Here is a 23,186-nt window from a genome sequence, read left to right on the forward strand (position 1 = left end):
TGAACGTTTCGGAACAGTGAACAATCCCTCAGTGTGCTCCCTTACTTCTTTGCCTCTCTCCATACTGTATGGAGACCGTTGTCAATGCACGCTTTTGAATCTCGAAACGACGAAACTGTTCGTACGCTTGTTGATGGCTGGGTATAATTGATCGTTTGACACTTGTCGATGTGTTGGTTGCACCTGTTAGCAAAAAGCCCATGCCAACAGCACACCGAATTCGAGAAGAGCTGTAAATTTTTTATTCCCTTAAAAAAAATTGAGAACGACGAGATTTGAACCAATCATCAATTCTCTCTAAACTCTGGATGTTGTACGAGCATCTCATGAAACACAATACATAAATCTCTGTTTGATAATAGTAAATGCCTTCGGAACAAGAAATGGACAATGAAAGTATTGCTGACTCTAAAAGCATACATTCTCAAACATCATCATCCATTCAACACTCGTATACGATTGAAGATCTACTCAAAGATTGTGAGAGAATTCTTCATACCCAATACGGTCTTAAACCATCATCACCGTTCCGTGATGTCAAATATCCATTATTAAAAGAGATTTGGGACTCCATCGGAAGATACTTGTATCAACAATTAGAAAATGTAAAATCTGTCAGTGTAAACAATATAGGGAGGTTTTCATTTCTAACTTCTCTTCTCCATACAGGTAATAACGGAATCATTGAAACAAAAAAGGTTGTATTTGTAATGAGTGAGGCATTTGCAAGAGATTTCAATCTAAAACTACGAAGAAATTATCGAAAATTTGTCGACAATTCAATACCTACCGTAGAAGTTAATTATTTTCTTGTTGCACAGAAATGCTGTACAACGAAAGAAATTGTTCTTTTTGTCATGAAAATATTAAGGAATCGATTAGGGGAAATAATGTCAGGAGGAAAGAAAGTTCGAATTGATTTTTTCAGTGTTGGATCTCTCAAGTGTGATAAAAGAATAGTTTCAGATTTTGAATTTGTAGATGCCTTGAAACAACCAATCACAGAAAAGCAATCAAGTACGGGAAAGATGAATTCAGGATCTCATCGAATCACCTCGTCCGAAGATTTACAGTTAATGGCTTCAAGAACACGAAAGAATTCAATCAAACCTTCTTCTTGGAGAAACATGCTCCTTTTATCTCAAATGAATGACAAACAACATACGAAATCAAAGGATCCCAATGATGATTCAATTTCTGTGCATTCTTCAGTTTCATCTAGAAGTGCCAGAAGTTATACCATCAAGAATCAACACCAGTTTCAACGACCTGCAACAGCTTCTTCAACTGGTTCACTAACACCACGACAAGTACCACGAGGTAACGCTTTGAACGCGGTGAGAAGCTTACAATCAGGAGAAAACAACCAGGGCAGGCCTCTTTCTTCCAATTCAACAATACAGCATTCACCAAGAAGTCAGCTCACAATAGGGATGAAACCAATAATGGTTCGTGTATTTCCAACAGGAGTAATACCAATCAGAACTCAATGAACAAGGTGGAATTGATGAATCATCAATTTTCTGCTGCCTTAAATTATGGACCTCACGACAATGGCTTCAGACAACCTAATGCACATGCTGCAGCGACTGTCATGAATTTAGCAGTTCAAAGATATGCACAACAGCTGGAAAGTACGAGGAGAGAACAACAACAAGACTTGGATTTATTCTATCGGCAGCTCATTCACAATGTTTGTGTCAGTGAAGAATTGAGAAGAAGAAAACGGGAGGAGGCACAACAAGTTCAAACACAACTCGTTCAACAAATGCAACATGCACTCCTGCGAAAAAGATCGGATGATGAACAGTATTCCAATTATTTCAACAATGAAGAGGATTCAGACTTGGATAAGAACAAGAATGGTCTCTTAATGGGATTCAAAAAGAGTGCAAGAGGGTCCAGAGACTCGAATGTGCAATTAAGGTCTTCGCTTCCAAACCCTCAAATGCAAAGAGCATATCCCTTTCTGTCCATTGACGAACAGAGCCCGTTGCAACAAGGTCTTCACATTCCCAACAGGTTCGAGTTGAAAAATTTCTTTGACGAGACAGTGCGTAGTAAATAGTTTTACAGCATCCCATTATTTATATCTGTGTAAATTGTTGATAGTATTGATAATATTGTTGGTAGTATTGCTTGTACTGATCTAAACTCCATCGTTGATCTCCAGATTTGAGCTTTTTAGTTTCAGAAGTGGCCATTTCAACTCCATTTTCAAGTCTTCTCTTTCTTTGAGATTCATACTGTTCGTCTTCTAGTTTCTTAATTGCCTCTTTAACTTTTTGTACGGTTTGAATAGTTTGAAATTGATACACATATTTTTGAAGCAGTAGTTGCAATACTTCAATTTTGAAAGAGATGGTCACAATACTAGAGTTCTTCTTAGAAACTCTTTCAGAATCGATATGTGGTGATGGCATTCCCCATAGAGATAGATAATGTTGCACAACTCTATCAACAGATTCTTCATCTTGCATGTCATCTTCATGTGAACCAACAGGAGCGCTGTAATATTCCAAATTTAGCAGTTTTTCAACGAGATCTGCATTGGCAGTATTACCAGTGCTCAAAACAACATCATTTTCAAACTCTAGTAGGGCTTGATATGCCTTCTTAGTGGTTTTGAATTCATCAATACATTGGTTAAATAAAGTTCTTGCTCTTTCAACATCTTTTCTAACTTTCCAAACAAAATTGGCATGTTGTAGTTTGAAATAGCATCTTGCCATTGTACCAACAATGTTCTTCTCTTGTTCTCTATAAATGATTTCAATTTTATCAAAATTGTCTGATGAAGATCTATATAAATAATGAATGGCATGAGTCAACGATTCTAAATGTCCAATACATCTAGATTTGATTAAATCATTATATACTTGCTCAATCATTTCTGGTTTAGAATTATTCATCTCTAAATATTCAGCAAATTGAATATGAACCTGATATCTATTCTTTAAGACGCTATAGGAAGTGAGTCTATGGTATACTTGTACGACTTGATCATGAAGATTTTGCTTTTCCAAGAATGAAATGTATCGATTCCAAAACTCAGTGTAGTAAGAGCAATAAACAATAAATCTTTCATGAGTTTGAATGACATGTTCCAATGTACACCACTTGGTGTTATTCTTCTTTTCAAATTCTTCTTCTTCATTCTCAATATATCTTCTAAAATGTTCCAATTCATGCTCTTGGAATGGTTGAACATGAAAATATGGTCTTCTAATGTGATCTTCAAAGGGTCTAATCCTTTCCAATTCTTTTTTTGTTGGTAAATATAAATTCTCTCTCCAATAGGTGGTTAAATCATTCAATTTGTTAGAGGCCTTATAAGCATTCATTTCTTCTGGAGTGTGAGCATATTGTTCCACTGTTAAGATTTGTTGGGATGATTCTTGTTCCTTTCCATCACTTCCTGTTGTAGAAGATGACTCTTGTTTTGGTGTATGAGTTTTCATAAAATCTTTAAACTGAGACCAAATCAATGTCAAATCTCTACATGGAACTTGAATTGCTCGCTTATACAACTTGACAACATTTTCTAGTTCATCTTGTGATGTTTCAAATTCAATGTACTTTTCCCAGAGAATACGAGCATAGTAATCATTACCAATGGATTGGAGCGCTCTTTCAAATAATGCTCTAATTTCCGATACATCTTGAGATTGTTCAGCAACAAACAGACAGTAGTGCGACCATAGATCTGGATTATTAGAAATTCCAGTCTTTTTATCAATTGCCTTTTCATAGACTTGAACCGTTTGATTAAAATCTTTTGAAACTTGATAGGTTAATTCCGCATACTTTTTCCAATACCCGAAAAGGAGAGGAAATTGAGCAAGAAATTGAGAATATGAATCTAAAAGCTTTTGGGAAATATCTAGGCTTGACGGGTTCATACCAAATTCAATTTCCAAGAGAGTAATGTATTTTTCCCATGTATAATAATCGCATGGATTTGCCGTTAAGACACTCTCATATTCTTTCATAAACTCTTGTGGTGTTTTTGTTGTGGTTGATGATCCCGAAGAAGTGTGCTGATGATGATAATTATCCATTTTTTTAAACAAAAAAACTTTCGTTGAACTGGCCACAACACCATCCTTCGTTGATTGTCAATTGTAATCTCAGTTGTTGCTGACAGAATCTGGTTTTAATAAGAACGATGGAATAATTCATTACGGATCAACAGACACAGATGAAATACTTTAGAAAAAAATTTTCTTCATTTAACGGATGCTTGCAGATCACACTCTCGACAGCCCTCTTCCTCCTCTCCCCGAAGCCATTGAAACGTATGAACAAACAAAGACCAATGTGTATGATCTGTTAAGGAATGCTCCTAATACTCTCCCTTTAGAATTTAATGGGGTCAGTTCAAGATGTGTTGCTCTGCTATTTGATTTTCAAAAAACGGAACAAACATCTCTAAATCATCTGACTCCGGAAGAAAAGGCTTGTTATTTGTGTAGCATTATATTACATGAAGTACATGATACACTTCATTCTTTGCATGATATTGCTGAAGATAAGGTGGTGAAAGGAGAAGTATTGTCCCAAAACGAAATTCAGTTTATTAAGGATCTGACGCAACAATACAACACCTTACTTGAAGATATACTCCCCGATCTGGAGGTGATGGCGGAGCAGCAAAACCCAAGTACAAGTTTTATTGGTTCCAATTCTCAAACGATGGTTGGAGTTGATCCACAGCAACAAAGAGCTGATAGAATTATCATTATGGATCATGAGAGTAGGAGCGGATTGGAAAGCAGACAGAGAATGAACAGATCGAACTCTCTTGCTTCCAAATTGAAGGATCTCACAAAGGAATATATGGATATGAAGAAAGCCAACCTCAGTACACTGTTGCTATCGGAAGATCAAGTTTCCCAATTCGAAAATCGACACATATCCATGTCCAATGAAAGCCTCATGTATTATACTACAGTAATGCTAGTATCTTCGGTGGATGATAATCACAAATTTCGACATTTATTTCTTTCAAATTATCGAATGTATCTTTCATCCACCAACGACATGTTAACTATTAAGAAAAGAATTGAGTTGTATGATATACAGAAGGTATCAAAGCCTTCCAAAAGTGATGCTGATTTGATTGACATAACTCTGTCTGGTACAGCTCAAGGAAGAGAATTAGTATTATACACAAACGAATGTAGCAAGTTGAGAGAGGAGATTGAAAAATGTATTGAAATGTACAAATCTCCTTCCCTTCTTCAAGAAACATCAATAGAAAATTTGGAAAACTCTTCTAAAAGAGTGCAAAATGAAAAAGTTTCGATTGAGGTTACAATAAGAAAAGCAGATAAATTAAGGCCAAGCCCAAAGAAAAGAATCGACAACCCCATTTTTTACATGGGAATTGGAAATCCAGAACACTTTGGTCAAAATAGAGAAGAGAGAGTCAAATCTAAATCAGTGAAGACAGGACGCTCCCCTGAATGGAACGAGACGTTTACGCTTGATCTATTACCCAGTAATGAATTACTGCTGGACGTTCGACTCTACAGCAAAGTTGGTGCAACGAAGAATGATTTTGCTTACGGTGTGGTTAATATTCCACTGAAAGAAATTCTCATTCCAAAAGAAGAAACGAAAGAGATGAAATCAGAGCTGAAAGGAAAGTGGGAAATTTGGTGTGGAATGAGCAAGACAGACACTGGAACTAGAAAGGAAGTGGTTGGTGATCTATTTGCCACGATCAAACTACTTCAGGATCCACAAGCTCTCCCAACGTGGCTTACGAATCAGCTGGCTCAGCCAAAAACCACTCTTCCTTTGGCTTGTTTGTACACCAAATTTCTGCTTTTTGAAAACTGCCAAGAGGTTCCATACATTTATGGCTCAAATATTGATGAGAGTAAGACACAAATGTTTGACTCAACCACTGATATTGTGTCCATCATTCAACAACAGTCCAACTCTTTGACTGCTTTGATAGACACAAGAACCAAAAGAAAAATATACACTCTCGAAAAAAGTTCGTTCTTAAAGAAAGAGTACACCATCAGAGATCATGAAGGCAACGTTTTTGCAAAATGTTTCCACAAGATGAAGACGATTCGCAAAACCAAAATTAGAATGTATTTAATGAACGGGGAGTATTTGTATTCGATGGAAGGTGGTTGTTTTGATGACAAGAAGAAGGATAATGAAGTGATCGTCTTGAATAGTTTGGGTTATCCTGTTGCAAGCGTTCTCTTTGGAAATAAGATTAGCGGAAGAGGAAAAATGATCATGGTCACAATATTGGATCCTCTTGTTGACAGACCGCTGATTATTACGTTTTGTCTTTATGTTTTGAGAACGACAAATTGAAGGGTAAATAAAATATCTTGTCATTGTAGATCAACAACAATTTGGCGCCAGGTTCTACAGAAAAAATATCGACACGGTCGTTCCATTCATTCATGATGCATATTTCATTCTGCGACCAGCAAATTGAAGAAATCGATCTTGAGCGGGTAAGTGTCGATTCATTTCATTGTCTTTATCAATTTGTAACAAAAAATATAAAATATATTTTCGCACAGTTCGGAGGAGAGGAAGACAGAAAAACGCTCTCCCTCGTTAAAAGCTTGGATTTGTCCCGAAATCATATTCATCGACTTTCCAATTTGCAAACATTTACATCGTTGAATATTTTAAATATATCCAGAAACAAATTACGTAAGTCATTACCGTGTGACTAGAGAGCCCATCATCGAATGTAATAATAATTTGTTTCGTTCGCTATAGGAAAACTTTCTGGACTACCTCTAGGATTAACAAAATTGGATGTATCTCATAATTTACTTACAAAATTAATTGGAATTGAAATTTTGAGCTCATTACAAGAGTTAAACGCAAGTTACAATCATATCAATCACACATACAATGTATTTATTACTCTAGGAAATTTAACATCTCTAAATCTATCAAATAATCACATAAAACAATTAGATGGCATGGAACATTTAGCAAAACTTGTGGATTTAAATGTAATGAACAATGAAATTAGTAGCTTTGATTCGATACGAGGATTAGCCAATCTAAGAAATTTGCAACATTTAAAAATTAAGGGAAATCCAATTGCCAAGTAAGTTTCATTGAGTGTGCTTCTTCTTTGATTCAATACATTACTTCAAAAAGACATTCCAACTATGTCCACTCACTTTCCAATTTGGTTCCATCTTTGGTCCATGTGGATCATGTTGATCTCAATAGTGGACTTGTTGATGAGTTAGAATCTGTTGCAAGTACAGTGTGTCATTCGAATTACACAACAACAGCTGCAACCACATCGGATGAAGATTCAGAATATTCAGAGCCGTCCTCACTTCGAGCAAGAAGAAGATTTAGCTTTCAATCCGATGTTGAGAACATGTCAACTTGTTCTGCAGCCTTTATAAAAAGACCTGAAACACCACAAGGAAGAATTCAACGACAAGAATATCAACCACTCCAAGTTCATACGACTCATCATGAAAAATTAGCTCGACCATCCAGCGCTCCCAAACGATCCAATGCCTCTTCGTCCTATGTCAAGAGATCCATGAATTCATTTAGACCATCAACAACCACCAATGCATCTACTAGTTTAAACACTGTTCAAGATCCTTCAAATAAGACAGTCAGCAATAGAGAACTCGATGATGTCAAATTGGTATTAACTCAACAACAACAAGAAAATTCTAGACTTGAAAAAGTCAATGAAAATTTGAGAGGAGAAATTACATCTCTAAAGAGTACGATCAAAACTCTACAACAAGATTGTGATACTTTCAAATCCTCTAATGAAAATATTTTAATGGAATTGGAATCTCTTAGAACAAGATATGATCGAATGCAACGAAACTATCGAAATGTTCAACAATTATATAAGGAAGAAAAACAAAAGAGAATTACATCCGATGAAGGAAGAAATGAATTACAAAAACAAGTATCTAAAATGAGAGTGGCTCTTCATCACCACAAATCACGATTAGATATTGAACACAAAGAAAAAACTCATAATTATGACATGTTGAAGGAGCAACACGAACAAACCAAACAAGATCTTGTTGTCTTGTTGGAATATGTTTCAATTATTGAACAACGATCTTTTCAACAACAACAAGTATTGGATGACATAACCAATCTCATTCATCAAGAAAATGAAATCAATATTAAGGAAAGTATTACAGCAAGTTTATTATCCACACAAAACACTCTTGAAACGCATACACCTGAAATGACTGAACGAGTGAAAAACATACTGGAAAATTATCAGCCTGAAAGATTGGCTAAAAAGAGTAGTAGCAGAATGAAAGGCAATCCAAACGTTCGAAATTTCAATGAATTGAGACATTTGGTGCATCCGCAAGCCAATTCAAGTACTTACAAATGGGAAACAACTTTAAGAAATAATCCTCAAGTCCTCTCTTCGGCTTTGGAAACATCTCAACCTCAGCACCCGATCGCATGCGCCTCATCTTCTCTCAGTGCTCATCATTCAATGAAAAAGAAACCCGTAGAGAGTAATAGTAATAGTAGTCATGGTACTCCAAGTCAGTTGTTATCTTTAAACCATTCTTCTCACCCAACTATGAGTCGAGAATCAAAAATTTCAATCACCAAAGATCAATCCATACACAATTCTCACACCAAGCATTCTCCAACCATAACCATTCCTTCAGTATCACCTGAAAAGAAACCATCTTCTAACATTCAAAAAGATCTTGGATCATCACAAATACTAAAGATTATTGAGGAACAAAATCAAAATCTCATTACTCAGCTCAAATCCAATGAATCTTTTAGCAACTCGAATTTTGAAGAAAAAGCAGAACTACTTTCAACTCTCAATGATCTAACACGAGTCGATGTGAGTTCAAGTCATGAAAATTTATATTCATTTTCACCAAAAGATAAGAATACAATAGAAACAACAACCTATTTGAATCATACCAATATGGAGAGTAGTGATTCTACTCTTTCAACTAGTGACAGACAAGATCCAGTAGAGGTACTTTCTAAAATGTCGCCCTCAGAGCTTCAACAATTGTTGGCAGAATTATCTCATCAATATTCCACACATGAAATTCCTTCTCAAGCCATGTTCACGACCACAACAACTTCTGCATTGACCAGTGATTCCATCAATGTTTCATCAAATAACAACCCAATGACTGATAGAGATAGTTCTTCTTTATGGAATGATCTAAACGTTGGAATTACTCCAAAAGAAAGTGATATCACTCTAACCAGGGATGTTCACTTTCCCTCACCAGAGAAACAAACACTCACAAGTCGTACCTCACCCTACAAGAATGAAAGAGAAATGATTGTAAAACAGAGATTGCATGAACGTTTGGCACTTGAGAGAAAGAAAATGGGAGTTGGAGGATTGGATTTGTAAAATAATAGGAGGAGGGTTTGAATGGATCCTCTGTAAAGCACCGTGTCTTATGGCTGCAGCAATTGAATGGTCGCTCACTTTTTGAACGGAGATTTGAAGCGCGACCACGGAGAGAACGATCATTGAAGGAAAATTATGAAAAAATATTAAAAAAAATGCAATCATCCACTCGTCACAATCATCCAGCACGTATTCAACACATTCTCAATCACTTGAATCCACCACCATCATTGAATGTCTGTCATCATTCAGATTCGGAGGATCATGCTTCCATGAATCATCCTGTCATTCAATGGAATACCACCTCTGCAGAATCACAAAACAACACTTGTGTCATTTATCAACAAGCCAATTCCGAATCAGGTGGTATTGTTGTCTTGTATTTGAATGATGGTCCAGTCAATGCTCTCTCTGATCGAATGCTCAAAGCAATTAAAATGAATATGGAACGTGCCAACAATGATGATCAATGTAAAGGTATTGTCATTGCATCGAAATTGAAAGGTTCTTTGTTGCAGGTGCTGACATTACTGAAATTAGAAAGAGACAAGTCAAACAGAGTAGTGGTAGCAATGACAAGGGTGAATTCTTAGATTTTCTTAAAAATGGAAATTCTTTAATGAATTTCATTGAAAATTCACCCAAGAACAAACCAGTGGTAGCTTGTATTGATGGTGTTGCACTTGGAGGTGGTCTTGAACTTGCAATGGCATGCAATGGAAGAGTATGTACTGAGAATTCAACTTTGGGATTACCTGGTAAGTTTTGTGTGTGTGTGTGTGGATTGATGATCATCATGAATTTTTTCATTGTGTAAATTTCATTGCGTGTATTCATTTCCTATAATGATAATATGACATGTATTCCATTTCCAACAATGAATTTATATACAAACATACAAATGTATTGATACAGAAACCAATTTAGGAATAATTCCAGGTTATGGTGGATGTAATCGACTTCCTCGTCTCGTCGGAACCAGAACAGCATTAGAAATGATGATTAGTACTCAACCTGTGAAAGGAAAACAAGCTCAATCCTTGGGTCTCGTGGACGTATGTGTTGTGGATTCGAGTTCTGCTCTCTCTGCTGCTCATCAATTGTGTTTGGAAATGATTCAAGGTCAACGTGCCATTCGTAAGACTCTTCAATTCTCTCAAAAGTTATTACAAGAAGATGATTCATTGAATCTTGTGAATGCAGTTGAGAGTAAATTAGATGCCATTCAATCCAAATTACCACATCTCAAAGCATTACTCAGAGTCGTACGTGAGACTGTTCAATTCCCATGCAATGGATTGTATGGACTTGATGTTGAAATGAAAGAATTTGCAGGAATTGCCAATCAACCCATTTCACGTGGAATGGTTCATTACTTTTTAGCTCAAAAAGCAACCACAAAATTACCAAAACGTTTATTAACCGCCAATTCTAATAATACTACTACGACTACAACTACTACCAATAGTGGACATATCAAATCCTTAGCAGTGATTGGAGGTGGTACAATGGGTGCCAACATTGTGGTGAATGCATTGGAGAATGGTATTCGAGTCATTTTGAAGGAAATTAATCAAGATGCATTGAAGGCTGGTATGGAACGTATTCGTAAAGGTAAGTTGTAAATGAATCATTGATCAGGGAGTTGTTGAGTTGTTATATTCATGTCCAATCAACAACCTTGCCGACGACGTATATAACCATTCATGTCCAATCAACAACCTTGTCCATGATGAATATGTATAACCATTCATGAATTGTCCATGATGAATATATATTTTGAATATTTCAACACTATAGTGTTCCAATCTAAATTGGATCGAAAGAAAATGACTCAACAACAATTTGACAAGATCTTTTCTCAACAATTGGTGGGTCAAATTACATTTGATTCATTCAATCAAGTCGATATGGTCATTGAAGCTGTTTTAGAAATTGTTGAATTGAAACAAAAGATATTCCTTGATTTGGAAAAGCATTGCAATGACAAGTGTATTCTTGCAACAAACACTAGTACGATTGATTTGAATAGAATTTCTGAAAAGATGCAATCCAAGAATCGATCTCGTGTGATTGGTCTTCACTATTTCACACCAGCACATGTAATGCCATTATTGGAAATTGTAAGAACGGAACATACATCACCACAAGTATTGATGACTTCACTTTCATTTGCTAAACAAGTGAAGAAGACTCCAGTCGTTGTTCTCAATGTTGTTGGTTTTGCAGTGAATAGAATATTTTGGCCATATGGTATTGCAGCTCAATATTTAGTAGAACGTGGATTGAGTCCTTATCAAATTGATAAGGCAATTAGTCAGAGTGTGATGCGTGTTGGATTCTTTACAATGGCTGATATGTGTAAGTAGTTGTTGTTGTTGTAGAGTTGTTGTAATTGTTATCATTGTTGTTATCATTGTTGATTGAACCCATTCTCAAAAAATTTTCATTTTCAAATCTACACACACACCTCTCCTCCCAACACACACACATGAAATGTACTACTCTTGACACATCTCCTCCCAACTCTCATGACAACTCTCTAAATTGTAACTAGCTGGTCTTGATGTTCTCAATTATGCCTCTCAATCCATTGCTGGTGCTTACAAGGAGAGAGCAAAGGATTCTCCATTCACTAAACTCATGATTGAAGCAAAGAGATTGGGTGAAAAGACCAATATTGGTATCTATAAATATGATGCTAATGGAAAGAAAACTCCAGATCCAGAAGGAATGGAACCAATTATTGCTCAAGTAAGAAAAGCTGCTAAATCTCCATCTCCTTTGAATTACACAGATAAGGATATTTATGAAGCATGTTTATTCAATGCTGTGAATGAGGCTTGTAGAGTCATTGAAGACAAAGTGGTATTTAGAGTGAGTGATATTGATGTTGCGAGTGTAATGGCAATGGGATTTATGCACTTCTATGGAGGTCTTATGAAATGGGCAGATGAGCTTGGAGCAAAATATGTTTATGATCGATTGAACAAATTTTATCAAGACAGTGATGGAAAGATTGTTTCATTTAAGCCTTGTCAATATTTGACTCATTGTGCGACTAATAATTTGAGTTTGTACAGTGCTGATTCTGAATTGATGCAATAAAGTCTCTTGTTGTTGTTGTTGAAACTGGCATGCATGATTAATTATTAACCCTTAACTACTCACAGCCAGTTATACACAAAACACGGCAAGTGCCCTGAATGGAGCTTTGAATCTTGCTGTTGGAAACTTTGAAATATATTTTAGGAGAAAAAATTTATTTTCAAACTGATTTCAAGCAGGCAGCAGTAGTTAAGGGTTGACATTATTAATTATTAAGTTTTTTATGGACTCGTTGTTATTGTACGACCCATTCATTATCGTCTCATTTTGACATCATTATTCGACAATTCATACATTAAAATTCCTGCTGCATGACTTACAGAAAAAGAATCTATATTGTTCTTCATGGGAATATACACAAATTCCTTATTGGGTATTTGAGACATGACCTTTTGGAATTCTCGATCTTGATACATAAATCCATGATGCTCATTTCCCATGACAAGGCAAATATTGTCCAATTTTCGTTGAGAGTTGTTAATTCCAAGAATTGATTTTATGGTATGTTTTTGAGAAGAAGAAGCATCTGCAATCAAGGTGTAATCACAATTCAAGTGTTCATGTATGACTGTGTTATATTCTTCTAACGGCAAGTGAAAAACTGGAATATTCATAATATAATTTCGACTACTTCTAACACATCGCTCAGTAAACGGTGATACACAATCTTCGCTCAAGAAAATTGCAGAAATATCAAATCCAAAGCTCATTCGAATAATTGATCCTAAATTATTTGGATCGCTTATTTTGTAACAATAAATGTAAATATTTCGTTTTCGAGGATGAAATAATTGTTGTGGGTCATAGTTATCATAGACAGCACAGTATCCATCATTACTCACAATATCTCCACAAATATAATTAATTAAATTGTCTGTTACAGGAAATTGTTGTGTTTGATGATTGTCTTGAGAGAACAGCAAAGGCTTATCATGTCTATAAAATAGCCATTTTGGACGAATGTTATATTTTTCGAATGACTCGGTAATTATTTTGGAACCATTCATTAACAGAGGAAGCGAGTCGAAGTGATACATGTCATCTTGTTCGCTTTTTAATATTCCATTCATCGGATTATGATCATCATTGACTTTAGAAAAAGGAAAACATTTTTTGAAATATTTGTAGTATTTAGTTCTAATTTTGAGGCACTGCTTGATGATCGGGTTGGATTTGCTTGAAATGATTCCAGTGTTCATCAGGTGGTAGTGCTCAATTATTTTTGTTTTTCATTTTGCACACAAAAAAAATGTCCTACGCTCCAACGCAGATCCAACACACTGATTCTGATGGTGAAGGAAGTGAAGCAGAAAATGATACAGCAACAACATCATTGACTCAGTCGAACATTGCTACTCAGGTTCAAGATGATACGAACAATGAAGAGGGCGATACTATTGAATTTGATGAAGATGATGATGACAACGATCAAGCTTCCGAGCATCAGAAAGATGATAATATGAATACAACAGCCGATGATGACGATGATGAAGAGGACATAAATAATGAAGAAAACTCTTCAAAAAATGTTGAAGAAGCATCGGAAAATCAACCTGTTGCTGAAGAGGATACTACTCCGATCGAATTTGATCAGGAAGAAGAGGAAGAAAAGACGCCCTCCAAAAAGAAAAGAAAGAAGAAGGACAAAGCTCAATCACCACAGCCTAAAGAGAAACAACGTAGAAAAAAGAAAGATAACGATGAAGATTATAAAGAAAGTGAAGAAGAAGAAGAGAACAAGTCTTCCACTGATGAAAATGCAGGAGAAGAGGAACCAAAAAAGAAAAAAAGAAAACGATTGCAAAAGAGTAAAGACACAAGTAAAGAAAAGAGCAAAGAAAAGAAGAAGAGAAAAAAGAAGGATAAATCTGAACCAGAAGTAACAGCAGATGCTGAAAATGAAACATCTCTCGTTCATGATGACGATGAAGAAAATGAACCTTTGGAAAAAGCAACAAAATCTAGAAAGATTGATGACGATGATGAGTTTAACATTGTTCTTAAAGAGGTGAAATCAGCCTCTCGACGATCCACTCAGACAGAACAGCTTGACACTTTGGGTAAAGATCAAGCCAAAGAACTTGTTGCAAGAATTAATGCTGCCTATGAAGATGACGCTGAATCGTTTTTCAAAAAGAAGCCTGCACTTCACAAACTTCAACTTCTTCCTGAGCTTACAGAAGCTTGTAAAAAAGTATACTTGCAAGGATATTTGATTGAAGAAGGAATTTTGAAATCATTAGAAAGATGGCTTGTACCAGAAAAAAAAGATTTACCTCCACCCAATATTAACATTCAAACAGGAGTATTGAACATTTTATATGATTTACCAGTATCCAAATCCATTGACGATGATGAAAAAGTTTGTATTACCAAAGGCCACTTGAAATCATGTAGAATTGCTAAGGCTGTAAAGCAAATTGCTAATAATCCTAATGCACCAGCCAATAATAGAAAAATTGCAAAAAAGATTGTAGAGAAATGGAGCAGATTAGTTTATCAATTACCCTCTGAATATAGAGAAGCGTACAAACATCGACGCCCTATTGCGGTTGACGATCAGATGGCAGATGAACACACCTCAATTACTCCTAAATATGCCACTGCTTCAAAAAGTAGTTTTGAGTCACAACAACCTCCAAGAAAAAAGAAGCTTGCAAATACAAACTCCATTCGTGCAAGCATCCCTAAGAAAGAAAGTTTTGATTTTGTAAGGCTTCCACCATCTAAAGAACAACACAAAAAAACAATCGTTGAAAATGAAACTCATAAGAGACTTTTGAGCGTTGGCAGTTCAAGCAGAAGAAAATAAAGTTGTGGAAAGAAGAAGACTTTCACCAGTGATTTGATTGGGAAGTTGTTTATTGGTTGCTCAACTGTTCATAGCCATGCCTATCATCGTCACATGGATGAAGACCTTTCATTCTATGAGTCGATGCTGCTTCCTTATCTACCAACTCCAATTCGTGAGAGATCCTGAACGTGGCTTGAACCAGCAACGCTTTAAATTCCAATACACAAAAAATATTCAGGTATGTCGTGATGATTCATTCCATTTGTCTGATTCGAATCGGACTGTGTTGGCTTTCAAATGTGGATTGAATTGTATGAATATAATAATAATATTAGTAATGATCTCAGACGTGCAATTAGGTGTTTTTGCTAATTTTATGGGTGTGATGATCATGGTTCTTTTGGTCATCTACCACTATGTTACAGCGTCTAGGGAGGTACGTAGTTTTGATATTGTTTAAATTCATACGATTATATTGATTCGATCAGGATTAAACTCTCTGATTTGAAACAAATCGCTAGCCACTCTCTTAACAACTACACCACCATCCCGAACCGACCCGTTTTTGCTAGCTTTCCCCATTCCAACACCATCACCACAACAGCCATTCAATAAAATCCTTCTTCTTAAATTCATCCCGACAATGTGATTGTTTTATTGCCATACTTTCAGGAGAGATAGCTCGCAACAACGATCATTGGTGGGTTGGGTGGCGCTCTGGCGGTTTGCCATTGGCCTTTCTCTACGATTCCCTTCAAGAATTATTATTTAAAAAAACACAGCGAATGCTTGCATCATCATTAGCAAATGAAAAAGAAGGAATTTAAGGGTCTCGACCTCATTTCGTATGATGTCGACATGAACGTGCATGATTTAACGAAAATAGCAAACCGAATTTTAGAATCAAAAGGAGGAAACACCGCATTCAAGAAAAGTAATCCCTCAATTTTGGGCCAAATTGACACATCGGATGTAGTCGATCAGGAAATGTACAATGAAATTATGAAACAAAACAGAAGTTTGCAAGTGTCAAATACTTCAATGATGGAAACAAGCCTTTCTCAACAGACAAGAACCATGCTTCCTTTGTTCAAAGCTCACTCACGATCATCAGACAAAAAAGGACAACAAGTAGAATCTCTATTGAGCGATAATGTGGTTGCAAAAATACCAATCAACAAACACTTCAAAGAATCTAATTTTGTGGATCAACCTCCAGAAGTTTTAGAAAAATGTTTGAGAGACGAATATGCAGCAAGATATTTGGAAAAATTGAACATTTCTGTCACACAAAAAAACCTCAAGATTGTCAACAACATTTTACCAATCACACATTGTGTAGCTCACAAACATAGAACACCCAATAACGAGCTATACTTGTCGTTCACTCCACAACCACATCTGGTTGCTGGAAAATGTGGCACCAACGCCTCAATGTCACTCAGCGGATTAACACCAACAAGAGTTGCAGATAAGGCAGAGTTTGAATATCGTGTGATGGAAATAATGGACAAGGAAATGTCAAATCTTAATTTTCAAGCTATTGCAAATGGCGAACCAAACAAGACCTCTTTAGTAGAAGAAAAGGGATCTCTTCAACTTAAACCTGAAGAGTCAAATCATCCCAAAACAGGACTTGTTAATAAGGAAGGGAAGCTCACTGTACCAAAGTTTGAGGAATATAAGAAATATATTTATCCTTACAATCTTATAAGAGAAAAGTTCATGTTAGACGGTGAAAAAGAGGAGATGGAACAATCAATATATGAAAGACATCAATACAACACAATGATGATCGAACGAAGTCGAATGGCAAGAATGCAATCATTTCTTATTAAGGACTCTAATCGATCTCTAAGTCGTTCGAACTTGAGGATGAAAGATACATTTGAAGAAACAGGAAGAAGTAAGTATTACATATCAATTTGATAAGTATATGGACACAATTATTCTACACTTGAGCGCAACAGGTAAATCAGTTCTTGGAAAGAACAATACAAACCAAGTATTGGATTTTCACTTCAACGAACAATTTAAATGTACGTTGTTCATTTGATTCCAGACCATTAAACCAATCACTAATAGTTGATGAGAAAGAGTTGGAAAAAACTCCTCACTTATCGTCGTTTGAAATTGTGGAGTTACAAAATAGTTTCTTCGAAGAATTTCCCTTCCAACGTTGGAACTGGATTTCAGAGAAACAAAAAAGATCAATTGCAAAGGACATTACAGACATTAAGCTTAGTACGTTTCTTGTGTATTTTTGCAAATATTCTCAAACTGTTTTGTTTATTAGCCACCTTCATTAAGGTTTTTATTGAGTTTTGTTATTGGACGTTCTTACAAGAATTCTCAAAAGAAGTGGTGGATCGGTAAGTCAATTTAGTTCAGTGGTGTTTTAAAGATAACACAATGGTAAAGGTATGACCTTGAAAAACGATTTTTGTCCGCTTATGAAGATCTAATTGAAGATTTTAAAAAGTTCAGAGGTAGCAAGATAAAAGTGACTACTAATCATCCAATAATTCTGCTGTGCATTCGGGTGACAACAGAGAGTACATTAAGGATATGCTACCAAACATTTTGCAAAACCAAGTACTTTTTGACGCTTTGTTACAAAATGTCATCGTTAGTGTCCTTTTTATTCGATCCAGACTCTGATGTACTCAGCAAGCTACCTCCCATTGAATGTAAGTGTTGTTGAGTTTGTAATTAATTTGAATATTTCGTGACGATTTGCAGCAAATGCCAAAGAACGAAAGATTATTGAAAAACTTTCTCGAATAACAAGGAAAGATGAGCTGGTGTCAACGAAGCGAAAAGCAAATTCTGTCTCTCCAGTGATGACAAGCGTGCTACTGTCGTCTCCATTGAGAGACAAAAACTTGGAGTTCTCGGACAACCTGTCCAAACGAATCATCAAATCAGTTGTTTCAGTGTTGAGTGAAGACTTGAGAGCGAAATTGATGAACATCTACATGAAGAAATCAAAATAATAATACATCATAAATGCCCTATTATTTGATGATTTAATTTACTTTGAAAGATGTTCGTATTTATATCCAAAGATGTCTGCACGGCCAATAATTTCACCACCACGGTACATAATATATCCTGCAATTAAAGCTCCCATAAACACTGCAAACTCACCAACAGTGATTTCACCTGGCTGAGTAATTCGTTGTTGGAAATAACAATATTCCTTCTTTAATTGGGTGATCTTGTGTGGGAGAGCAGCAGCGGTGATCTTGAAGTATCTACTTCTTGCTTCCCGTTGTGCTTTTACTACTTCTTCAAAATCAAGAGAACTCAATTCTTTCACGTGTTGTTCTCCGGCCAAATTATTCATGGAAGCAGCAAAAGAGTTTTCCCATGAAAGGGCCTTCTTTTCGGTTGCCTTGCCGATTCTTCCAGCAATGCGGGAGAAACGTTTCAAAATACTTCTCTTACCCATTTTTTTTGCGTCTATTACAAAGTTTATTTATGCCGCTTGATGGAAAGCACAAGACCATGATGAAAGCTAAGGCTTGGATTCATAAGGATTCAAGAAGAACAGAATTCGGAATGATGAAAAACCCTGTTGGTCTTTAATTCAGCTTTTTTAAGCCCTTTAATCTACATGGGTACAAAATTTAAGCGTTGATTTGTGGATATTCAACGGATGGTTCAAGTTGTTGTGAAGCCTTTTCTTCTCAAGAGTTTCCCAAATTTCAATTTGGGCCATTACTTCATCAGAAGCACAGTAGAAGATCAAGCCACATTCATCACAAACTGAGAAAGTATTTTCCTTCATAACCCAGAATTGCATATCGGTAGTATGATAATCAATATCGTTAGCTTTCCAACAATCTCCCAAACAACCAACAACACGTTCTGGTTCTCCTCTAGAAGCAACTATGATTGGATTGAAAAGGCTAGAACCCACTCCTGATTCAATATCAACAACTTCAGGCTGTTGTAGGATTAAATACAATCGTCATCATGAAAATAATAATAATATTGGTAAAATATATGATGATGACAATTTGTATTACTTACAAGGTGATCATCAAAAAGAGTTGGATCCAACAATTCAGCACGTTCAGATCCCACAGCTCTTTCAAAGACTGTTGGCAAATTCAACCAGTAATTTTCCAATTCTGGATCCTCTTGTGATGGTTGTGGTGTTGGTTCCATTCTTACTTTGATGGCCTCTTTGTCATATTGTCTTTTAGCGACTTTGTCCTCATTGAAGAGGGAAAGAGCGGTGTGGTATGGCTTTTGGTTATATCTGAATTGTGTAAGAGACTTGCTGAATACTCTTCTCAACATTTTTAGTGCTTTTTTTGTTGCAGCTTGTGTTCTTCATTTTTGCCAAAACGGGGTTTGTTGACTGTTACAACAGCATTTCAGCGCTTCTTTCATCATACTCGAGAAAAGATGAAAAAAATTAAGTAGAAAGAAGAGTCCTCTTAGTTTCAAGAGATATCGAACAAGATTAAGAAACATTGCCGCTTATTGGAGTCTCGATATTGATACGATCATCGCCATTGTGCCTCTAACTCGGTTCCAAAAAAATGAATCAATTTCGAGTGACCTTTTCGGATGACGAAGAAGAAGTAAACAACCACAGCCAATCTCATCACTTCGTACACGAAGAGGACGATGATGAAGAATTATTCTTGGGAAGAGAGACAAATAAAAGAGGTTTTTATGCCGAGGATTTAGAGGAAGAAGTTCAAGCTGATCCGTTGTTCCAAGCAAAAAAACATGAATTGGAACAAAAACGAAAATACAGGAGATTGTCTACTGCATTTATTGCTTCGGTTATTGTTGTAGCTACGCTTTTGGTGATTTTAGGATTTTCTATTTATTTTAACGTGTCATTATATTTTGGAGAGAAACCACAATCGGAATGCCTTTTTGTTTTTAATGAAACCTTTCCGATCGACCCTAAAACCTTTAGAGAAACTCGTCACAATAATTTACTGAGATTTTTGGAAGTTTTTGAACCAACCCATTCAGAAGATGATTATGTCATTCATATACCTAATACTGAAAGATATAGATCGGAGATGTAGTAAGTAATTTCCACAGAGTTTTGCGTGCTCATTTAAAAATTAGTTTTCTCTCTGGAATTTCTCAATCCTCCAATCTTCTATCCAACTCTCATTTATTCTTGTCATTAACAAAGAATTCATCGATTTTATGTATGAATTATGGCAACACCAACTCATTTACATTAAGCGAAGGTTCATATGTAGATTTTATTATATTTGGATATCAATCATGTCTTCAGGGCATCAAAGGCCAAAATTTCACGAAAATATTAAGCGTATCTGCAGATTTCAGCGATTTCTTTCCAAAGATTGAGAATGTAACATGGTCCCAAAATAATGACATCATTATTACTATTTCAACATTAATAGATGAAATGACACAACAAGACAAGATGATGTACCATTACATTTCTCGCTTGTTGGAGAATCTATTTACTTCTACTACAACAACGCTTTCTCAAATGGCCATTCCTTTTAGTGAAGAGGCAAACAAGTTCAATGAAGAGTATTTCAAAAGATTAGATTCATGCGTATCAATCAATACAAGGATTGGATGGCCTCAATTTAAGGTATTGGAGTCATCGGTTCAAGTTAATGGGGTGGAAATGAAGACACTAAGTATGGAATCATCATACTCATATCTTAATAAGAAATACTCAACAGCTGACACCATTTCACTAAATTACAACAATACGTTATTTGACAAGCTAGTGAACATCATAGATAGTAATATCGAACAAATAGAAAAGTACAAGATCGACGAAGGAAGGAAAGCCATTGTTTTACAGAGTTTGATCGAAAGAAATACGATGCAAAACCTTCTGAAAATGGAGATAGTACAGAAAACAAATGCGTCGCAATCTCACTCTGACTTTATTTCTAAATTACAAGAAGAAAACTTACCTCGACTATTTATTTCTGAAATTATGATACAAAACGTAGAAGGATTACCTGTAAATAAGATAAGCCTCAATAATGGCCTGATATTCGACTTATCTCTCAGATTTCCTTTTGGTGAAGAACTCAAAAAAGTTAATACAGACTACAGTAATTTGCTCACCATACACACAGAACAGGTACTGAAAAGTGTTGGCTCTAAACTTTTGAAGAAAGTTATGTTCATTGTGGGTAACGATGGAATTTATTCCATTAAGAAATTGTAAATAATAATTTACATTAAATTGAAATGTTTATTTGGATGCACTTTTTGGGTTGCTGGCACTTCTCGTTTTTTTCTTTTTCTTTCTGTTGGCAAAATCTTCTCTGGCTTTATAACATTTGTAGGCTAATTTGATAATATCAGCAGACATTTGGATTTTTCTTTCGGCGTCTTCCTTTTCCTTTGCGTTGGTAGACCTATCGAATTCTTCTTGAATCTGTTTGTCTTGTGTTTCAAGTGCATATCTTTCCTCTAACTTTTTAAGCTTGTCAATCTGTTCCTCTCGCATTGCCTCCCAGTGAATTATTTTTGATCTTAATTCTTCAGACTCTTTCTCATACTTCTCTCTCCAATATTCTCCTTTTCTCTTGAGCTCATCCGTCTTTTTTTCAAGAAAGTTTTTAATTTGAGAAAACACGTTCTTCTCAACTTCGAGCTCAATATTCTTTTTCAGAGATGTTTCTTCTAGCTTTAATAGAGCACTACTTTCTCTTCGTCTTCTCGACTCGAACGCAGCTTCTTCTGTGGCATGTGTCTTGGAGTCCTCATCCGCAGTTAACTTTTTCAGCTTTCGTAGTTTGTTGAGAAGAGTGTTAACCTTTGTGCTTCTGTCGTCCACTTCACTCTTCTTGAGCTCTTTTTCTTTAATTACCTCATTCTTCAATTTGTTGACTTGTTCAAGAGTTTTGCCCTCAATTTCGGTAATGTGTTGTAAATATTGTTTCTTTTCTTTTTCTTCAGCAACTTTCTTCATAAATGACTCGTACGGCACATCAGGTCTAATACTTTGAGGTGTTGATGAATGCTCACCATCTTCCTCATTTTCCTCAGCTGCAGCTACAGCAGAGTAATTGAGCCCTTTGTATTTTGGAGTTGTAGATTTTGCTACTGGAGGAATCAATCCTGCTTGAATCTCCCGAAGCAAAGTCACGAATATGGTTTGGATTTCATGGCGTTCTGATTGAATTTTTTTCCAATTTTCTAACTCGTTAGGTGTTTCTTTAAGATTTCGACACAATTTTCGAGTATTTTCTTTCAGTTTAAACTGAATCAATTCCAATTCTTCTTTGATTTGATTAATTTCTTCAATAGATCGTGACATTGTATTATCTTGCTTGTGAGCTCTTAGAAAATATGACAGCTCTTCATATCGCTTTCCAAGAACTTTTTGGTCTTCTAAAATGTTGGCCACTGCGTTTGTTTCTTGATCAAGAGCATCTTCCTCACCCTCTTCCTTGTCATCTTGATCATCGTTTCCCATGAACTCCTTAATATCTCCAGAAAGCAAATCCAATAATTGGAGCTTCTCGAGAGTATCCTCAATGATAGCACTTGCTCTCAATGCAAAAATCGGAGGAATGGTATAATCAGTTGCGTTTTTCGACTTCCAATGCCTATTATTTGTTCTGTTTTGTTGTCGTGATACATGTTTTGCCGGTGAGGTTGGAGTTGAGAGCATTTATGTGTTGTATTTTAATGATTTGATTCAATCGGAAATTGTTGATGATCTTTGTGTATCTCAGAGTACGAACTTGTTGAATTTTTTGAATTTTGTAAATCAAGTATTGGCGGGTGAGTCGAGTCCGTGCAGAGGGAACGTCAAAAATTTTCGACAATACAAGCGCCACATCAAATTATGTCTCAAAGGTTGTAAGTTTTAATAAGCACACATCAAATTGT

General features: G+C 35.9%; 12 protein-coding genes across 12 annotated transcripts; 7 read left to right on the plus strand and 5 right to left on the minus strand.

The window, feature by feature from the left end:
• Positions 1 to 365: 365 nt before the first annotated feature.
• On the plus strand, positions 366 to 2,068 carry C9374_001294 (uncharacterized protein; the record flags this gene model as incomplete). Its single annotated transcript, XM_044688759.1, has 2 exons — positions 366 to 1,320; positions 1,404 to 2,068. 2 exons carry the CDS (start codon positions 366 to 368, stop codon positions 2,066 to 2,068), a joined length of 1,620 nt encoding a protein of 539 aa, XP_044551692.1.
• A 19-nt stretch (positions 2,069 to 2,087) lies between these two features.
• Positions 2,088 to 4,061, minus strand: C9374_001295 (uncharacterized protein; the record flags this gene model as incomplete). Its single annotated transcript, XM_044688770.1, has 1 exon — positions 2,088 to 4,061. The coding sequence occupies one exon, from the start codon at positions 4,059 to 4,061 to the stop codon at positions 2,088 to 2,090; it is 1,974 nt and encodes a 657-aa protein (XP_044551693.1).
• A 178-nt stretch (positions 4,062 to 4,239) lies between these two features.
• On the plus strand, positions 4,240 to 6,345 carry C9374_001296 (uncharacterized protein; the record flags this gene model as incomplete). The annotated part of the gene is made up of 1 exon (XM_044688781.1): positions 4,240 to 6,345. One exon carries the CDS (start codon positions 4,240 to 4,242, stop codon positions 6,343 to 6,345), a length of 2,106 nt encoding a protein of 701 aa, XP_044551694.1.
• A 95-nt stretch (positions 6,346 to 6,440) lies between these two features.
• C9374_001297 (uncharacterized protein) lies at positions 6,441 to 9,406 on the plus strand (the record flags this gene model as incomplete). Its single annotated transcript, XM_044688792.1, has 4 exons — positions 6,441 to 6,491; positions 6,561 to 6,696; positions 6,766 to 7,105; positions 7,159 to 9,406. The coding sequence occupies 4 exons, from the start codon at positions 6,441 to 6,443 to the stop codon at positions 9,404 to 9,406; spliced, it is 2,775 nt and encodes a 924-aa protein (XP_044551695.1).
• Positions 9,407 to 9,561: 155 nt separating this feature from the next.
• C9374_001298 (uncharacterized protein) lies at positions 9,562 to 12,514 on the plus strand (the record flags this gene model as incomplete). The annotated part of the gene is made up of 5 exons (XM_044688803.1): positions 9,562 to 9,883; positions 9,925 to 10,164; positions 10,322 to 11,020; positions 11,207 to 11,767; positions 11,964 to 12,514. 5 exons carry the CDS (start codon positions 9,562 to 9,564, stop codon positions 12,512 to 12,514), a joined length of 2,373 nt encoding a protein of 790 aa, XP_044551696.1.
• Positions 12,515 to 12,768: 254 nt separating this feature from the next.
• On the minus strand, positions 12,769 to 13,521 carry C9374_001299 (uncharacterized protein; the record flags this gene model as incomplete). Its single annotated transcript, XM_044688814.1, has 1 exon — positions 12,769 to 13,521. The coding sequence occupies one exon, from the start codon at positions 13,519 to 13,521 to the stop codon at positions 12,769 to 12,771; it is 753 nt and encodes a 250-aa protein (XP_044551697.1).
• Positions 13,522 to 13,763: 242 nt separating this feature from the next.
• C9374_001300 (uncharacterized protein) lies at positions 13,764 to 15,326 on the plus strand (the record flags this gene model as incomplete). Its single annotated transcript, XM_044688827.1, has 1 exon — positions 13,764 to 15,326. One exon carries the CDS (start codon positions 13,764 to 13,766, stop codon positions 15,324 to 15,326), a length of 1,563 nt encoding a protein of 520 aa, XP_044551698.1.
• Positions 15,327 to 16,115: 789 nt separating this feature from the next.
• C9374_001301 (uncharacterized protein) lies at positions 16,116 to 18,304 on the plus strand (the record flags this gene model as incomplete). The annotated part of the gene is made up of 6 exons (XM_044688838.1): positions 16,116 to 17,214; positions 17,279 to 17,347; positions 17,394 to 17,552; positions 17,605 to 17,680; positions 17,730 to 17,998; positions 18,051 to 18,304. The coding sequence occupies 6 exons, from the start codon at positions 16,116 to 16,118 to the stop codon at positions 18,302 to 18,304; spliced, it is 1,926 nt and encodes a 641-aa protein (XP_044551699.1).
• Positions 18,305 to 18,342: 38 nt separating this feature from the next.
• On the minus strand, positions 18,343 to 18,762 carry C9374_001302 (uncharacterized protein; the record flags this gene model as incomplete). Its single annotated transcript, XM_044688849.1, has 1 exon — positions 18,343 to 18,762. The coding sequence occupies one exon, from the start codon at positions 18,760 to 18,762 to the stop codon at positions 18,343 to 18,345; it is 420 nt and encodes a 139-aa protein (XP_044551700.1).
• Positions 18,763 to 18,918: 156 nt separating this feature from the next.
• C9374_001303 (uncharacterized protein) lies at positions 18,919 to 19,619 on the minus strand (the record flags this gene model as incomplete). Its single annotated transcript, XM_044688859.1, has 2 exons — positions 18,919 to 19,260; positions 19,347 to 19,619. The coding sequence occupies 2 exons, from the start codon at positions 19,617 to 19,619 to the stop codon at positions 18,919 to 18,921; spliced, it is 615 nt and encodes a 204-aa protein (XP_044551701.1).
• A 245-nt stretch (positions 19,620 to 19,864) lies between these two features.
• C9374_001304 (uncharacterized protein) lies at positions 19,865 to 21,510 on the plus strand (the record flags this gene model as incomplete). The annotated part of the gene is made up of 2 exons (XM_044688870.1): positions 19,865 to 20,367; positions 20,412 to 21,510. 2 exons carry the CDS (start codon positions 19,865 to 19,867, stop codon positions 21,508 to 21,510), a joined length of 1,602 nt encoding a protein of 533 aa, XP_044551702.1.
• Positions 21,511 to 21,537: 27 nt separating this feature from the next.
• On the minus strand, positions 21,538 to 22,965 carry C9374_001305 (uncharacterized protein; the record flags this gene model as incomplete). The annotated part of the gene is made up of 1 exon (XM_044688881.1): positions 21,538 to 22,965. One exon carries the CDS (start codon positions 22,963 to 22,965, stop codon positions 21,538 to 21,540), a length of 1,428 nt encoding a protein of 475 aa, XP_044551703.1.
• Between the last annotated feature and the right edge of the window lie 221 nt (positions 22,966 to 23,186).

This window comes from Naegleria lovaniensis (genome assembly GCF_003324165.1).
Source record: "Naegleria lovaniensis strain ATCC 30569 chromosome Unknown tig012, whole genome shotgun sequence".
Taxonomy (NCBI): Eukaryota; Heterolobosea; class Eutetramitea; order Acrasida; family Naegleriidae; genus Naegleria; species Naegleria lovaniensis.